The sequence below is a fragment of the Labeo rohita genome, chromosome 11 (assembly GCF_022985175.1).
Source record: "Labeo rohita strain BAU-BD-2019 chromosome 11, IGBB_LRoh.1.0, whole genome shotgun sequence".
Classification (NCBI taxonomy): Eukaryota; Metazoa; Chordata; class Actinopteri; order Cypriniformes; family Cyprinidae; genus Labeo; species Labeo rohita.
In genome coordinates this window covers 15094077-15110648 of record NC_066879.1, presented here as the reverse complement: position 1 = coordinate 15110648, position 16572 = coordinate 15094077, and the positions used below count along the sequence as shown (strand labels likewise).

General features: G+C 30.4%; 1 protein-coding gene across 1 annotated transcript in view; it reads right to left on the bottom strand.

The window, feature by feature from the left end:
* Positions 1-16572, bottom strand: part of megf6b (multiple EGF-like-domains 6b) — an 86681-nt gene that overhangs the window by 66186 nt on the left and 3923 nt on the right. The window contains exons 4-5 of the mRNA XM_051123159.1: positions 13867-13976; positions 3827-3931 (exon numbers count right to left, since the gene is read on the bottom strand). Of these exons, the coding sequence (XP_050979116.1) occupies positions 3827-3931; positions 13867-13976 (215 nt within the window). The remainder of the gene's footprint in view (positions 1-3826; positions 3932-13866; positions 13977-16572) is intronic.

The following is a 16572-nucleotide window of genomic DNA, read 5'->3' as shown; positions in this document are numbered from 1 at the left end:
ACATATGCGCTTTAATGAGTATGTTGGGTATTTGTAAAATTTGGTACTGGAATATTGTTGTTGTAATAATAATAATAATAATAATAATAACAACTTACATAAATTGCTAGTTTAAATTTAAAATTGCTAGTACGCCAAAATTATAACAATAATGATTATGTAAATGCCATTTTTAATAATTATAATAATCTAATAATTTTTATAACAATATTAATTTATATATCTATGAATTATATTTGTGTATATATATGAATTAGATCAATTAATAATTGTTTTTGTAAATATTTAGTATACATATTATCATGTAAATCATATTCATATATTCTGTACACTTACAAACAAACATACAACAACCCAGGCCTGTCCCAAATCAACAATTTAATCCAGCTATTATGCTAATCTGCATACAACAATGACCTGAAACGCTGTGTGACTGATTTATACACTTTACACCGCAGTATCAAACTTTCTGCGACAACATACAGATTTTATCCACACCTGATGTTTCCTCAAGAATTAGGTTTGATAACTGGGTCCAGTCACAACAGAAGAAACCCATGAGAAATCTCTAAGGTTGACTAGGCAGTTTGGCACGCTCTGACCTCCGACTGCGCCAGGACATGAGCTCACGGCCCAGAGATTGCTGTTTTTATCAAAAGAAAGAAGCACAATTATTCCACAGTGAAACAGACCTTTCAGTACAGACCATTAAACACTGAACAGACAGGAATATAATGAACATGCAACCGTGACGGTGCATCATGCGTGCAGCTGTGCAATCATGTGCATCAAGGATTTTGGATCTAAATACGCATACTTTCATTTGTTTATCCAGGCTGTCCCATTATCCATACTAGTCAGACAGAAATGCACAAACTATGTTTTCCATTTGCACTACTGCAACATCATTTTGACATGTTTTGGTTAGTTACCTTCGCATGTGCCAAGTTCAGTAGCTCTAAAAAGAGACTAATACAACTTGCATCAGATGTTTAACTCTTTTAATAATAAGCTTCCGAGAGCTTGAAGAGCTTTCAAAAGCTTCTCTGGTGGGGTTTTACTCATCTGGCGATGACAGGTGAAACAGTGAAACTCGCCACAGGGGAACGTGAATCTCAAACACGGCCTTTGTTCTCACTGCTGAAATTCATTATGTGCTGAAAGCACAACATGTCAGACAGCTTCACCTGCTTCATCATGGGTCGCTGTCATGGAATGGAATCGGCAAACAAGACTAGAACTGACTTTAACTGACAAAAATCGTCTGGCAGCTATGGACTATTAAGAATCATTGAATGATTTTCCTTCATAAACTCATAGACTTTCATTCACAAGGCAGCTGTTCTGAGGGTCATTTGAACAAAGCGCAGGACAATTCAGAGGTTTTTCAGAGGCTTACACAGATCTTTACGGTTGTCCTGACACTTTAAGTGTGTCTTATGGTACAACAGCAGCTAAAGTGTCATGATATTGCTCATATATTGTTTGGATGAGCAGCTCATTAAACACTATTAAAAAGTTACCCTATTATGTTAATATTAATAATAATGCATAAATATATTACTTACAACTATTTTAAAATATACAGTGTTTTATCATTTTTATACATATTACAAACATATCAATACATTATTATTAGTAATACGACAACAGCATAAAATATGCATGCATAAAAGTGAAAACATATAATAATAATAATGATGATGATGATGCATGAAAGTGTAAACAAGTATAAACAACAAAGAAATAAATATGCATGCATGAATGTGTGTTAAAGAAACAATAATGCATGAAAGATGTATAAAATATTATACAATATATTATGAAAATAAATAAATAAGCAGGCATGCATGCATGAATGAATGTGAATGAAAGATGTTGTATAAAAATAATATAATATAAAAACTGGCTAAATAAATAAACATATGCATGCATGCACATGAAAGAATAAAAATTAAATATGTATAAAATATTACACAATATATTATGAAAAATAAATAAAGCAAGCATGTATGTGCGAATGTGCATGAAAGAAACAATGCATGAAAGATGTTGTCTAAAAATATTATAGAATGTTATGAAAATAAATAAATTTGCATATGCATGAAAGAATAATGCATTAAACTAAAAATATTACACAATATATTATTAAATAAATAAATAAATATGCATGTATGCGTGAATGTGCATGAAAGAAATAATGCATGAAAGATGCATGAAAGATGTTGCATCAAATATATACAAGATATTATGAAAATTAAGCATGCATGCATGAATGCATGAAAGAATAATGCAGTAAATATGTATCAAATATATTACAATACATTATGAAAAAAGTCTATATATGCATGCATGCGTGAATGTGCATGAAAAAAAAACAATGCATGAAAGATGTTGTATAAAAAATATTATACAATATATTATGGAGAAAAATAAATAAATAAATAAACATGCATGCAGGCATGAATGTGCTTGAAAGACACAATAATGCATTAAAAAAAGATATTAAAAAATATTATACAACATATTATGAAAAAACAAATATGCATGTTTAAATGTGCATGAAAGAAACAATAATGCATGAAAGATGTTTAAAAATATACAAATAAATATATAAATAAATATGCATGCATGTTGGCACGACAGCCTTCTGGGCAGTTGTGCTACGGGCATCCCGTGTTTGAATCCTGACTTAATCCCGTTAACTAAAGTAGTTAATGCATCTTAACTAATAAAACTTATTGTAAAGTGTTGCCTTTTTAAAAATCAAATTCTTAATATATAACAATTACTTCATTCAAATTGTCTAACAATAGCTTCTTTTTAACCAGTCAGAGAGTAGTCTGAACAACTAGTCAACTCCTTGGTCTTAAATATAGTAAAGCCTGGTTTAGGACCAGGTTCACCACACAAAAATCACAAGGCCTGGGATGAGGCTTTCTTTTATTTTTAGCATAATAAACATCATTTACTTTTGTTATTTTGATGTTGTGGTGAAACATGACCAGGACATATATACTCTCAACAAGATTCGTGAGATTCACCCATATTTTCTCCCTGATTGCCTCTTTTTTTAGTGTCAGTCTGGCATTATAGAAGATATATGGGGTAAACTAGGCCGCTGTCTCCATTACGCTTTCCTGCAATAGATTGTGGCTGTTAGTGTTTTGGTGTGTGTTTGTGCAAGCAGACCGAACCAGTCAGCATCACATCTAATGACACGCACATCAGGAACTGTCCGCAATAAATGACCAATGGTTACCAGCTGTGCACATCTGACTCTCCATCTTGAAGATACGGCGAACAGACTTTAAAGAAACCAAAAACGGATGAAAGCCATCAGGTCACGCTAATTCGAGCTACTTCAGAGTCTCTGGAAGCGAATATGCAAGCAACGTTTTAGACGCTCGTAATGTTGCTGAAAGCGGTGTAATTAATTGAATCTGTCTGCAACAGAGGCGGCTCTCGGATTACCCATGATCCCAATGCAAAACCAGCGTCTGCTATCGCTCCACTGGACAAAGAGGAGACTACAGTAACTAAAAATGTGGGACGAGATTTGTGAAGAATTTCCTGTCGTGTGTAGATTATCACCAAAAAACAACATCCTCCATTATTAGCATCCCCTCTCACTGACTATGACTGCCGTTACAGATAAAATTCTTGGCTTTTAATACATTCGAGACTCAAACAGCCTGAGAAAACGCTCTGTGAGGGGGGGAATCGTGCATTTATTCAAAAGGAAACGACATTTTTTTATGTTCTAGAGCAAATGCACATGCAAAAAGTACTAGATTTTAAGAGTGTTCAGTTTGTTCGGACTTACCGTACTGGCAGCTGGGACCGCTGAATCCGGCCGGACAGTGGCAGAGTTGAGCAGAACCTTCTCTGCATTGACCTCCATTAAAGCAGACGCCGTAACTGCACACAGCTGTCAGACACACACACACACACACAGAGATCATGATCACACGACTTTACACCTGGAAGCTGACATAATGTAAGAACGTGTGCTTTCATCAGCTGTTTCTGTTGAACTATTAGCCTGTTAACACCTGAAGGAAACACACATCTGCAGTGTGCGCTCTTGAAAACTGACAAACTCTGCAAAGAACTGAGAGAATAACAACATCTGCCAGCTGTGTGAATTTCTTAGAATAACTATCAGAGACTGTTTCAAATGCACATCACCAGTGCAAGTACATTATTGTTGATATTATGATATAAAACTATCACAAATAATTTTAAGTAACTGAAATAAAAGAGAACAAGAAAAAGTAAAGTAAAGTAAAATAAAATAAAATAAAATAAAATAAAATAAAATAAAATAAAATAAAATTAATAAAATAACACTTTATAAATGCCGCCTTGGCAACTAATTGAAATAAGGTTTATATTGAAGTAATGAAATTACTAAACTGAAATTTAATTAAATTAATCAAAAATGACAGAAGCATATAACTCCAATCACCAACACAAGTGCATTATTGTTACTATTGTTAAGTAAAACTAAAGCTATTAAAAATAATTTTTAGTAACTGAAAAATTAAATAAAATAAAATATTACTGCTGCCTTGTCAACTAATTGAAATATATTATAAAATATGTAATAAAATTACTAAACTGAAATTAAATTAAACAGATACAAAAAAAATGACAAAAGCATATAACTACCATCACCAACACAAGTGTATTATTGTTACTATTGTAAAATAAAATAAAATAAAATTAATTTATTAATTAATTGAATTGAATTGAATTGAATTGAATTGAATTTAATTTAATTTAATTTAATTTAAATATTCTTCAGAAATGCTGCCTTGGCAACTAATTGAAATATGTTTTATATTGAAGTAATAAAATTACTAAACTGAAATAAAAATTTAATTGATCAAAAATAACAAAAGCATATAACTACCATCACCAACACAAGTACATTATTATTACTACTGTTAACTAAAACTAAAGCTATTAAAATAATTTTAAGTAACTGAAATAAAATAAAATAAAATAAAATATTACTCAGAAATGCTGCTTTGGCAACTAATTGAAATAACTTTTTTTTCAAGTAATAAAATGACTAAACTGAAATTTAATTAATTTACTGTTGCTATTGTTAACTAAAGCCAAAACTATTAAAATAATTTAACTGAAAATAGAAATAGAAATAGACTGAAATAGAACAGGATAAAATAAAATTTAAAAAATAAAATAAAATAAAATAAAATAAAATAAAATAAAACAAAATAAAATAAAATAAAATAAAATAAAATAAAATAAAATAAAATAAAATAAAATAAAATAAAATAAAATAAAACAAAACAAAATAAAATAAAACAAAACAAAACAAAACAAAACAAAAAACAAAAAACAAAACAAAATAAAATATTACTCAGAAATGCTGCTTTGGCAACTAACTAAAATAAATATGTTTTATATCAAAGCAATAGAATTACTAAACTGAAATAAAAATGTAATTAAACTATACAGAAATGTTTTTAAAAAAAAATAATACAAAAATGACAAACGGATATAACTAACATCACCAACACAAGTACATTATTGTTACTATTGTTAACTAAAACTAAAGCTATTTAAAATATTTTTAAGTAACTTAATATTTTTAAGTAACTAAAATAAAATAAAAATAAAATAAAATAAAATAAAATAAAATAAAATAAAATAAAATAAAATAAAATAAAATAAAACATAAAATAATAAGAAAAATATTTCTCAGAAATGCTGCCTTGGCAACTAATTGAAATACATTTTATATTGAAGTAGTAAAATTACACAGAATTTTTAGAAATTATATAAAAATGTTGTAAAAAAAAAATGACAAAAGCATACTAAACTGAAAATATCAAAACTAAAAGCTAATTTAAAATATGAATAAATACTAATAATTAAAAGCATATAAATAATAAAGTATGTTAGCATGTGAAATTACACCACCACTTAAACATGTTTTGATTGTAAATGTGTATGTAACTTGTCATATGATAACATGAAAGTTATGTACAAAATAATAATAATAATATTATATTCAAAAAGCAAAACCTATCATATTGCACTTTCAAGACTGGTCAACCAGTCACTCAAACCCATTGCCATCATATAATGTATGCACAAAATGATCATGCATGCATTGCATGTCAAAACCTGAAAGACTGCAATTATCAAAATATATGATAAAGCACTTTACAGAACCCAGAGCATGCAACACAAGTCAGGATCAAAACATTCTGGAGCATCAGCATTTCCTTTTGAAAATCTGAATATGAATGAACCTTTGGCGATGCTTACAATATTACATAACACATTATTAGCACAAGATGTGCTAGAACCAATGTTCATCAAGACAAAACACGATATGAATCTTCCTAAACCCTGAAATATAATCAACTCGCGTCTGATAAATGAAAACCACGTGGATTGACTCACCTTAAATGAGCAGCCGTGCCAATTCAAGGACAAATTCTCTTACAAAACATCAGCAGACCTGCTCAAGAAACAGCATTTCTACCTCTAGGATGGACAATTAACTATCTTTAACAACAGCCATTGTTAGTCATGTGCACAGACCACCCAGGACAGTAGTTAGGCACATTCCTGCTCCTCGTTCAGGACATTTCCATCTCCGGTAACAAAGACCGACTTCCATTCACTCACTATTGGCGCAATTGGGGGTCAGTTGGATTTCAGCTTTAATCAAAAAACTGTCCATCCTGTTCAAACTCTGACTTTCGCTACTTAATGAAAAAATGAGGATTTTCAAGTGCACGTTTAAAGGGGAAGGAAGTCTGACTAAAGCACCGAGTGCACTTTTGCAAAAACAATCCAAAGTCATTAAGTCAAATGGTATACTTGAGAAACAAAGTAGTAAACAGGGTCTCAAGCATGTAGCCCAAAAGACACCAACTGCAATTAGTTTTACTATGAAGTTTTGCAGACGCTTAGACTAGAATGAGAAGCAGAAGTTGTTTGTTGTCCTTCTCGCAAGCTTAACTAAATTAAACCAAAGCAAAGTTCTCCCGAAGAGCCTTGATGTGTTATTTTACGAGTTCCAGTTCTGCAAAGTGATGCAAATCACATCAACACAAAAGACCTTTCTGAAACAGTTTCTAATGCAAATGCTAACAATAAAATTTGCACCATATTTGTGCATATTAAATGGAAAACTAAGTCTGTTTGAATGGCCTCAGGGTTAATTTTTGGTTAAGCTATTCTTTTAACTTTTAAAAGTCGAAATAAATGCAGACATGAACAGATTGTGTGATATGCACTCATCCTTGAGAAAGAGAAAAAAACTATGCAGGTTATTTTAAATAGACGCTCACTTGTAACAAGAATAAACAATACGTTTTGCATACCGATCACAATTTGTTTTATCCAGTGAATTATCAGCTCCCAAAAGCATGACACCATCAAAATTCAATTGACATTTCGAAACCAGACGCTCAAACTATAAATACTGAAAATCAGGCATTTGCTGGTGTTTATGTTATGCTAAACTGTTAATTTCCCTACTCATCCAATGTCATGTTAATCATTTTGCATCTGTTTGCATGTCTGTGGAGTTCATGGTCATATTAACACATTTCAGTGTTTGATTCTAAAGACATTTTATTTACTTTTGCACAATATACAATTTTGATACTGTACAGGATTGCCAAAATGTAAAAAGAAGTGTCCATTAGGGGGCAAGATGTCTTAAATGATTTAAAATAACACTAAATAGGCTTTAAAACAAGCTAAAACAGAAAAAAAACATTTTTTTAAATCAATTTTAAAGGGTGATTTCTAAGTCATGGAAATTAATACAATTTCTAAACTTTTCTACAATTTATACACGTTTTTTGACAAGCTCTAAAATATTCTAATAATATTCTAATAATTTAATAAAAGTAAAAAAAAAAATAAATAAATAAATAGTTATCACAAACACCTAAAAAAATGTTTTATTTATTATATTTATTATTTTTGTTTTTATTGTATTTATTTTATTATTGCAATATTGTTATAAAAATAATTTATATTAAACAAAACAGAACAAGATAAAATAAAATAAATTAAATAAGTACATTTTACACTAAAGTAATACAATTACTAAAATAAAATTAAATTAAAAAACAACTAAAATCGCCAAAAAAGTACATTTTTGTTGCTATTGATAGTTAAAGTCAAAACTGTTAAAATAATTTTAAATAACTAAAATAAAACAAACAAGGTTTAAATAAAATAAAATAAAATAATAAAATAAAATAAAATAAAATAAAATACTCTGAAATGTAATGTAAAAAAAATTAAAACAACTTATCATAAATGACTAAAAAAATATCATAAATTTATTGGTAATAAAAAGATGTAAACTACATAATTTAATTATTTTGTTTATTATATTTATTATTTTTGTATTTAATTATTTTATTATTGTAATATTGTTATAAATATAATTTATATGAAACAAACCAGAACAAGACAAAATAAAATAAAATAAAATAAAATAATATACATTTTACATTAAAGTAATAAAATTATTAAACCAAAATAAAAATGAAAATAAACAATATCAAAATAGAAAAAAAAAAAAAAAAAAAAAAAAAAAAAAAAATCACCAAAACACAAGTTAACTAAAGCTATAACAATGAAAAATAATTTTAAGCAACTGAAATAAAACAGAACAAGATCAAAAAGTAATTAAAAATTTAATCACTCAGAAAATGTAATAAAAAAAATTGCAAAGTACAGAATTTAATTATTTTATTTATTATATTTATTATTTTTGTATTCATTGCATTTAATTCTTTGAATATTGTATAAATATAATTGATAATATTTATATAAATATTTAAATATTTAATTAAACTAATTTAAATTGCCACTCCTACCTTCTGTAAATTAATTTGGTAATAAAAAAACAATTAAACCCTGAAACTTCTGTAATTACAGAATTTAATTATTTGAATTATTCATAATTATTCATTAATTATTTAATCATTTATTATTAATTATTTAAATAATTAAATTTAAATGTAACTATTATAGATAGCTAAATATTTAATTAAGCTATTTTAAATTGCCACTCCTATGACAATTTCTCTAAATTCACTGGTAATAAAAAGCGTAAACCCTAAAGAAACTGCTGGAATTATAAAATGTGATTATTTGAATTATTATATTATTTTAAATAAATATTATAAATATAACTCAAAATATTTATATAAATATTTAAATATTTTATGAAATTATTTAAACTGCAGCTAGTAAATTAAAAAGTTTAAAAATGAGCAGGCCCTCAAATATTGTCTTGGATGATGGGGGGCCTGAAAGTCAAAAGGTCGAGAACGACTACATTAGACTAATTAGGGACAAAGCGAAAAAAAAAAAAAAGCACTGCATGCTTCCTTTTATTGTATAAAGCAGATCAGTGAATGACGGCAACACCTCAGAGACGACCTTTCAACCCCTCAACAAGATCCAAACGGCCTTTACTGCCACACACTTTACTGCTGCTACGAATCTAACAACCTCTCGATTGTCCGTCCCAGCCGGCCAGTGAAACACGCCAAACGAAAAGGTTGTGAAGACAGACGTTCTGTACGTGTGCCAGTCAGACGGGGGATTTCTGGTCCTTTTTTGTCCTTGTTCAGCGGCTCAGAAAAAGAAGTGATTAGTTCGTCCCATTTCTTTAAGTGCTTCCAGGTCTCAAGTTGCAGAGATAAAAGCCGAGCGTGCGGTTTAATGACAACAGATACCGACGCAGAAGAGGAAAAGACATTAAGCGGTGTACAGGAATGCATGCGGAGCGTGTTTGAAAACAAACCAAAGCCGAATCAGGGACGAGGCCTGAATCTTGCAGGTATAATGAGTAGTTTCACCTTCTCGGACAGACAAAGGGGTCTTTGAGGATCGTGTTGGCTCTCGTAATGAGACCTCAGAGAAAATCACAACTTGCGGGATAAACTGTTATGCAACTGTCAGTCATTCTGGCACGAGAGCGCTTGAGCCGCCAAGAGCCCGGGATAAAAACAATCCGTGGATGTTAACTTGATTAACTTGATTTGAGAAAAGGAACTCAAAAAAACACTTCTGGAAACCAAAGAGTCACTTCATCCAAAAGAGAACAACACACCCAGCGGATCTCAGTCAGGACAGACGCCAGGCTTGATCTGACAATGAACATGAGGATCATCAAGACGACAAAACATTAAAAATAAAACTCAAGCTAAGGCTTTTAGACAGTACAAGCTATTGTACAGACTGCATTTCTGCTTCATATTCATGCTTGTCAAATGAAATATGGCGTCTACTGGAAATGGAACTGTGATGCCATTTTAAACAAAATCAGGGACAAACGAAGTTCATTTGGAGTTTAAAACAGCTTGCCAAAGTTAACTTACTGGAAAAGTTTACTTCATTTGTTAAACACCTTTGAACTATCATGAAATCTTGAAGTGTAAACCCTGAAAAACATCCAGTTATAGAGACTTCTGGAATTAATTTATACTTATTTTAATTAAATATTGTCATAAATAGAATTTATAATATTTACATGAATATTTTATTAAGCTAATTTAAATTGCCATTCCAAATTCTTTCTCCAAATTAACCTGGTTTACACTTCGGTTACTGAAACTTCCGGAATTATGATAATTTGTAATAAAATTAAATATGAAATGGAATAATAATTTGAAATTTAATCATTTGAATTATAATTATTTTAAATAAATATTACCATAAATCTAAATAATGTTTAAATAATTATATAAATATATAAATATTTAATTAAAAGTATTTACATTGCAGAATTTGCTAATTTAAATATTTAAATATTCCATTAAGCCAATTTAAACTGCCAAAGGTAACTTTTTGAAATTCAAGAGAAACAAAAAGTTTAAACTCTAAAGAACATCAACTTAATGAAACTTATGGAATTAAGCATTTTAATTATTAATAATGATTTTAAATAAACATAAATATAATTTATAATATTTATATAAATATTAAATATGTATATAAATATAAATATTATTATATAAATACAAAAATATATATTAAATTAAATACAAATATTTCTCTAAATTCATTGGTAGTAGTAAGTGTAAACCATGAAAAACATTCAGTTGTTGAAACTTCTGGAATTATGAAATGTAATAATTTGAATGATAATTTTTTTTAATCAAATATTACCACAATTGTAAAATATTATGAAAAAATATGTAATATTTAATTAAAATTATTTCAATTGCAGCTCTGTGTTGTTAGTATATATACATCTTATATATAGTAATATATATATTTACATATTATTGTATGTGTGTGTATATATTTTTCTTATTTTTTAATATTTAAATATTTTATTAAGCTAATTTAACCTTTGTAAATTTATATGGTAATAAAAAGTGTAAACCCATAAGAAAATTTAGTTACTGAAACTTCTAGCCTGTATTTCTGCCTCACAACTTTATATTCATGCATGTCAAATTAAATATGCCGTCTACTCTCACTAGAGCAAAATCGAAGAATAAACTGGTATGACGCCATTTTACACAAAATCAGGTTCAAACAAAGTTCATTTGGAGTTTAAAACAACTTCTAAATTCACTGGTAACACGAAGTGTAAACTCTGAAGAACATTCAGTTATTAAAACTTCTGGAATTAAGGATTTAAATGATTTTAATTACTTATAATTATTTAAATTAAATATTGTACTAATTTAATACTTGATAATTAATAGAATTTACAATATTTATATAAATATTGAAATATTTTATTAAGGTAAATATGAGCATAAATATAATTTATAATATTTATATAACTATTTTAATATTTTATTAGGCTAAATATTATCATAAATATAATTTATAAAATTTATATAAATACTTAAATATTTTATTAAGCTCAATTTTTTTAAAATAGACATTATTAAATATTAGTATTTACTGTATATCATTACACTACCAGTAAAATGTTTTTGAACAGTAAGATTTTTAAGTTTGTTTTTTTTTAGTTTCTTTTATGAATAGAAAGTTCAGAAGAACAGCATTTATCTGAAATAGAAATCTTCCGTAACACTATAAATGCCTTTATCATCACTTTTGATCAATTTAAAGCATCCTTGCTAAATAAAAGTATTCATTTCTATAAATTTCTTTTCCAAAAATTATGCAGACTCTAAGTTTTTGAATGGTATAGCGTATAATGTTACAAAAGCATTTTATTTCAGATAAATGCTGATCTTTGGATCATCTATTCATCAAAAATGTACTCAACTGTTTTAAATATTGATAATAATAATAATAATAATAAATAATAAGAAGAATAAATGTTTCTTAAACAGCAAATCAGCATATTAGAATGATTTGTGAAGGATCATGTGACACTGAAGACTGGAGTAATGATGCTGAAAATTCAGCTTTGATCACAGGAATAAATTACATTTTAAAATAAATTCAAATAGAACACAATATATTCAATTTAAACTTCTTTTTGTGAGTATATCAAGGCCTAAAAAGGGTCCTCAGCTAGGCTACTCTTCATCAGGGGTGTTGTGGAAGTATGCAGACTACAACAGTCCAATAAAATCCTATCAAAGGATTCCCATCTTGTCCATTTAGGCATAGCTAAACTCCTCCGAAAGAAAAAAACCGGAGTCTCTCGCCACCAAACTATCAGAGCAGCTCTCTTGTTATCAGAACAATGAAAATGACAAGACCCCACCCAGACCAGACAGCAGGCGGGACGAGCTGCCGAAATCCAATTACTGACCGGGACTTTTTGCTTTAGAAAGTAAAACAAATTCAGACAAAGTGAGATCAGGCCTTTGTTGCTGAGGCAAGCATGGCTATTAGAATCAACCACTAGCCCCAAGTATTAAAATGTGGTGTGCGACTCATCCCATATCATTTGTGTCACATGATGATGCCTCAAATCATGCAGCTTTAAGGAAAAGTGTGCTATTAATGTACAAAACAGGCTTATTTTCACCTGGCATGCAATAAAACAGGCAAAAATCGCTTAAACTTATTGGACGTTTGTGGTCTGTAAGAGTTTTTCAATGTTTTTGAAAGTCTTTACTGCTTACCAAGGCTGCATTTATTTGATCAAAAATGCATTTAAAAATTGTGAATTATTACTATAATTTAAAATAAGTGTTTTCTATGTAAATATATTTTAAAATGTAATTTATTCTGGTGATGCAAAGCTGAATTTTCAGCATCATTACTCCAGTCTTCAGTGTCACATGATCCTTCAGAAACCATTCTAATATGCTGATTTGCTTCTCAAGCAACATTTATATTATTATTAATGTTGAAAACACTTGTGCTGCTTCATATTTTAGTGGAAACAGTGATGCTTTACTGCAAAATATCTTTCCGGTCTGTACCGTGGTAAATCACAATAATGCATTGACTCTAGTCTAATCCATAAAACTACACAGAATCCACAAGCAAGAGGATTAGAGCAAATTTTGACACTAATTTCCTAATTCCACGGTCCTTTGGTTATAAAAGCGGACAGTGGAATGCTTGACTGGTTCCTTTTCATGGTTTAACAGCTGCGAACATGCAGAAAAAAATACATGGACCTTCATGTTAAAGTTTAAGCACTCTCTAATCTATCATCTGAACACATTTACACCACTGTAAGTAATAAAACTCTGAATCACTATGACCAACGCCACCTGTACCTCTAAAAGCCTCAACAGCAACATAATCAGGAATTTACGGTCCAAAAACGGCCTCAAAATGATCATAAATACAGATTTCTGTCATGGATGCTCAAAGACATATGCTTAATACAAGTGCATTTTATAAAAAAGACTGTGATTTGGTACCAAATTGCATTTAAAGGAGACTTACGATACAGGCACCCGGCCTCCCCGTTGAGCTGTGACCATCCTGGGCAGCATTTGTAAACTGTCTGGTGTTCCTGTCGATACACCTGTCTGTATGCAGTGTAGTAAGCTGTCCTGTGAGGGAAAAGGTGAAAAAGGGAAAAAATCTTTCTACAAGCGATGACCAACTTACTGTTGTCTCCTTAAGTATGAAGATCCAGATTTCACAAAAAGCTTAGGTTACCACACTTTTACTATAATAAAGTCAAGGTTAATAAGAGATTTGTATTTGTGTATTCTTTCTTTCCTTCTCTTTTAATTGTTTTGTACTGCATTAATGATTTGATGTTTAGTACTGTTTCATTTTTAAAAAATCTGAAATCAGAAAAAAGATTAGCGATACGCACTCCGAAGTCCCGATCTGAGTCAAATGAATCATGATCCACAATCTGAAGTCTCAATCTGAATCAAATGATTCACGAACCCGCATTGAATCCCAATTTGAATCAAATGATTTGCAATCCACACTCTGTAGTCCCGATCTGAATAATGATTTGCAAACCATCATTTCAGATCAGGACTTCGGAGCGCGGACCATGAATCATTCAAATAACAAAATGATTCGCGACCCCGCCCTGAAGTTCCGATCTGAATCAAAAGATTTGCTAACCTGCTCCGAAGTTCCGAACTAAATCTAATGACTCGTGATACTCACTTCGAAGTTCTGATCTGAAATGATGGTTTGCAAATCGTTCGATTCAAATCTTTGAGGACTTCGGAGCACGGATCGTGATTAATTCAATTGATTAAATGATTCGTGAACCTGCTCCAAAGCCCCAATCTAAATCAAACGAATTGCCATACACACTTTGAAGTACCGTTCTGAATCAAATGATGTGAATCAAATGATTCGCAATCCGCATTCCAAAATCCAGATCTGAATCAAGTGACAAGCAATGTATCGAAGTTCGAAAATTTTTATGTTTTTTTTTTTTTTCCCCCAGTGAACTACTTGAACTGAATGATCAAAGTCACGTTTAAATCAGTCAGAGATGTTCCAGCGTAAATGACTCACTCAACTGAATCGGTTTGTCTATTCACAGGTCTGCGACACAAAACCAGCCCGACTGCTAATCAAAACTACCGTAATTGCGAATACAACAAAAGGAAATGTTTTAATTACATTCAAAAACTGTTAAAAAAAAAAGCTGCTGTATGGGCAGTTTACATGTTTGCATACAATTTTGTATTTAAGTGTTAAATATTTTATCTAAAAATAAATAGCAATTGAATTTAACAGTTTGAGGTCTGTTGTTACTTGTAAACTTTATCATAACAGTAATGTGCAGGTTTAAAAAAAAAAAAAAGGCACAGCAACAACTAGTTTTTTCTTTTTTTTTTAGTAAAAAAGAAAATGTATATTGAATAGCATGAAAGTATTTGTTGTACACACACACAAAAAAAACAGTCTTTAAAAAACAAATAAAGAAAGATAGAAAATTAAGACTATGGATGGTTTTTAATTTGTTTTTCCATTTAGCCAACAGGTAAACATTAAGACCTGTAAACTTTCTTTATGAGTACACAAGCAAGTCTGTCATCAGCTGCTTTTAGCATTTAACTTCGTTTTCTGTGTGAGCTATTATAGGCCTTTCGGTGTGTGTTTGTGGTTAGTCAGTGAATGAGAGATCAGGTCATGACTAATGTTTGTGGATGAGCTCCGATGTGTAAAAACACAAACCCTATAATCATCAACTCTTCTTTCTTATTCACCCTTTAATGATGCTTTCTGTGAATGTGAGATCCAGAGTTTCCCGCTCCCTGTAGTTTACAGTCCTGCATCTCGGCTCCAGAGTCGTAACCCTGCGCCCTTTGTTTATAGCACCTAATTGCAGGGCCCGGGTCTCTCACATGCTAAGTATACGGAGGAAAATGAGCCGCTGCGAGGGGAGGGGTGTCACAGCGTGAGCACAGGGCGTTTGCCTTCTTTCTAGTAGGTATGCGAGACCCTCTGGAGATGCCAGTCAAATTGCTGCTTTCGTCAAAAGCGTAACTACACCTTACACTTAAAAGTGACTGATTAGAGAACAAAGATAGCAAAATAGCCTTTTTTGATGTTTCAGAAGGGAATAGTGTGGAGCGCACAACTAGTTAGCCACACTAGTTAGGGTTAGCATCACCATTGCTATTGCAGTTTAAGGACAGGGATTTGAACAAATGCATACTGCACAGCATATAGTGTATACTGCTTAATTTTTAAAGTATTTTTAAAGTATGCAACTACGCAACATTGTTGCCACATGACATTATGGATAAGGATTTGAACAAGTGCATACTGCACAGCATTTAGTGTATACTGCACACTATTTTTTAAGGATGTGAAACAATGTGCAACAATTTGAAACAGTATGCAACAATAAACATTTTTCGAGTACTACGCTACATTGTTGTCACATAACATTAGGGATACGCATTTGAACAAATGCATACTGCAAAGCATAAGTATGTGAATCAGTATGCAACTGCGCTACATTGTTGCCGAATGGCATTATGGGTAAAGATTTGAACAAATGTATATTGCACAGCATTTAGTGTATGCAGTATACACTAAATGCTGTGCAATATACATTTGTTACATACATACTATTTTTTAAAGTATGTGAAACAATTTGAAACAATGCTATGCTACACTGTTGCCACATAACATTAGGGATAAGGATTTAACAAATGC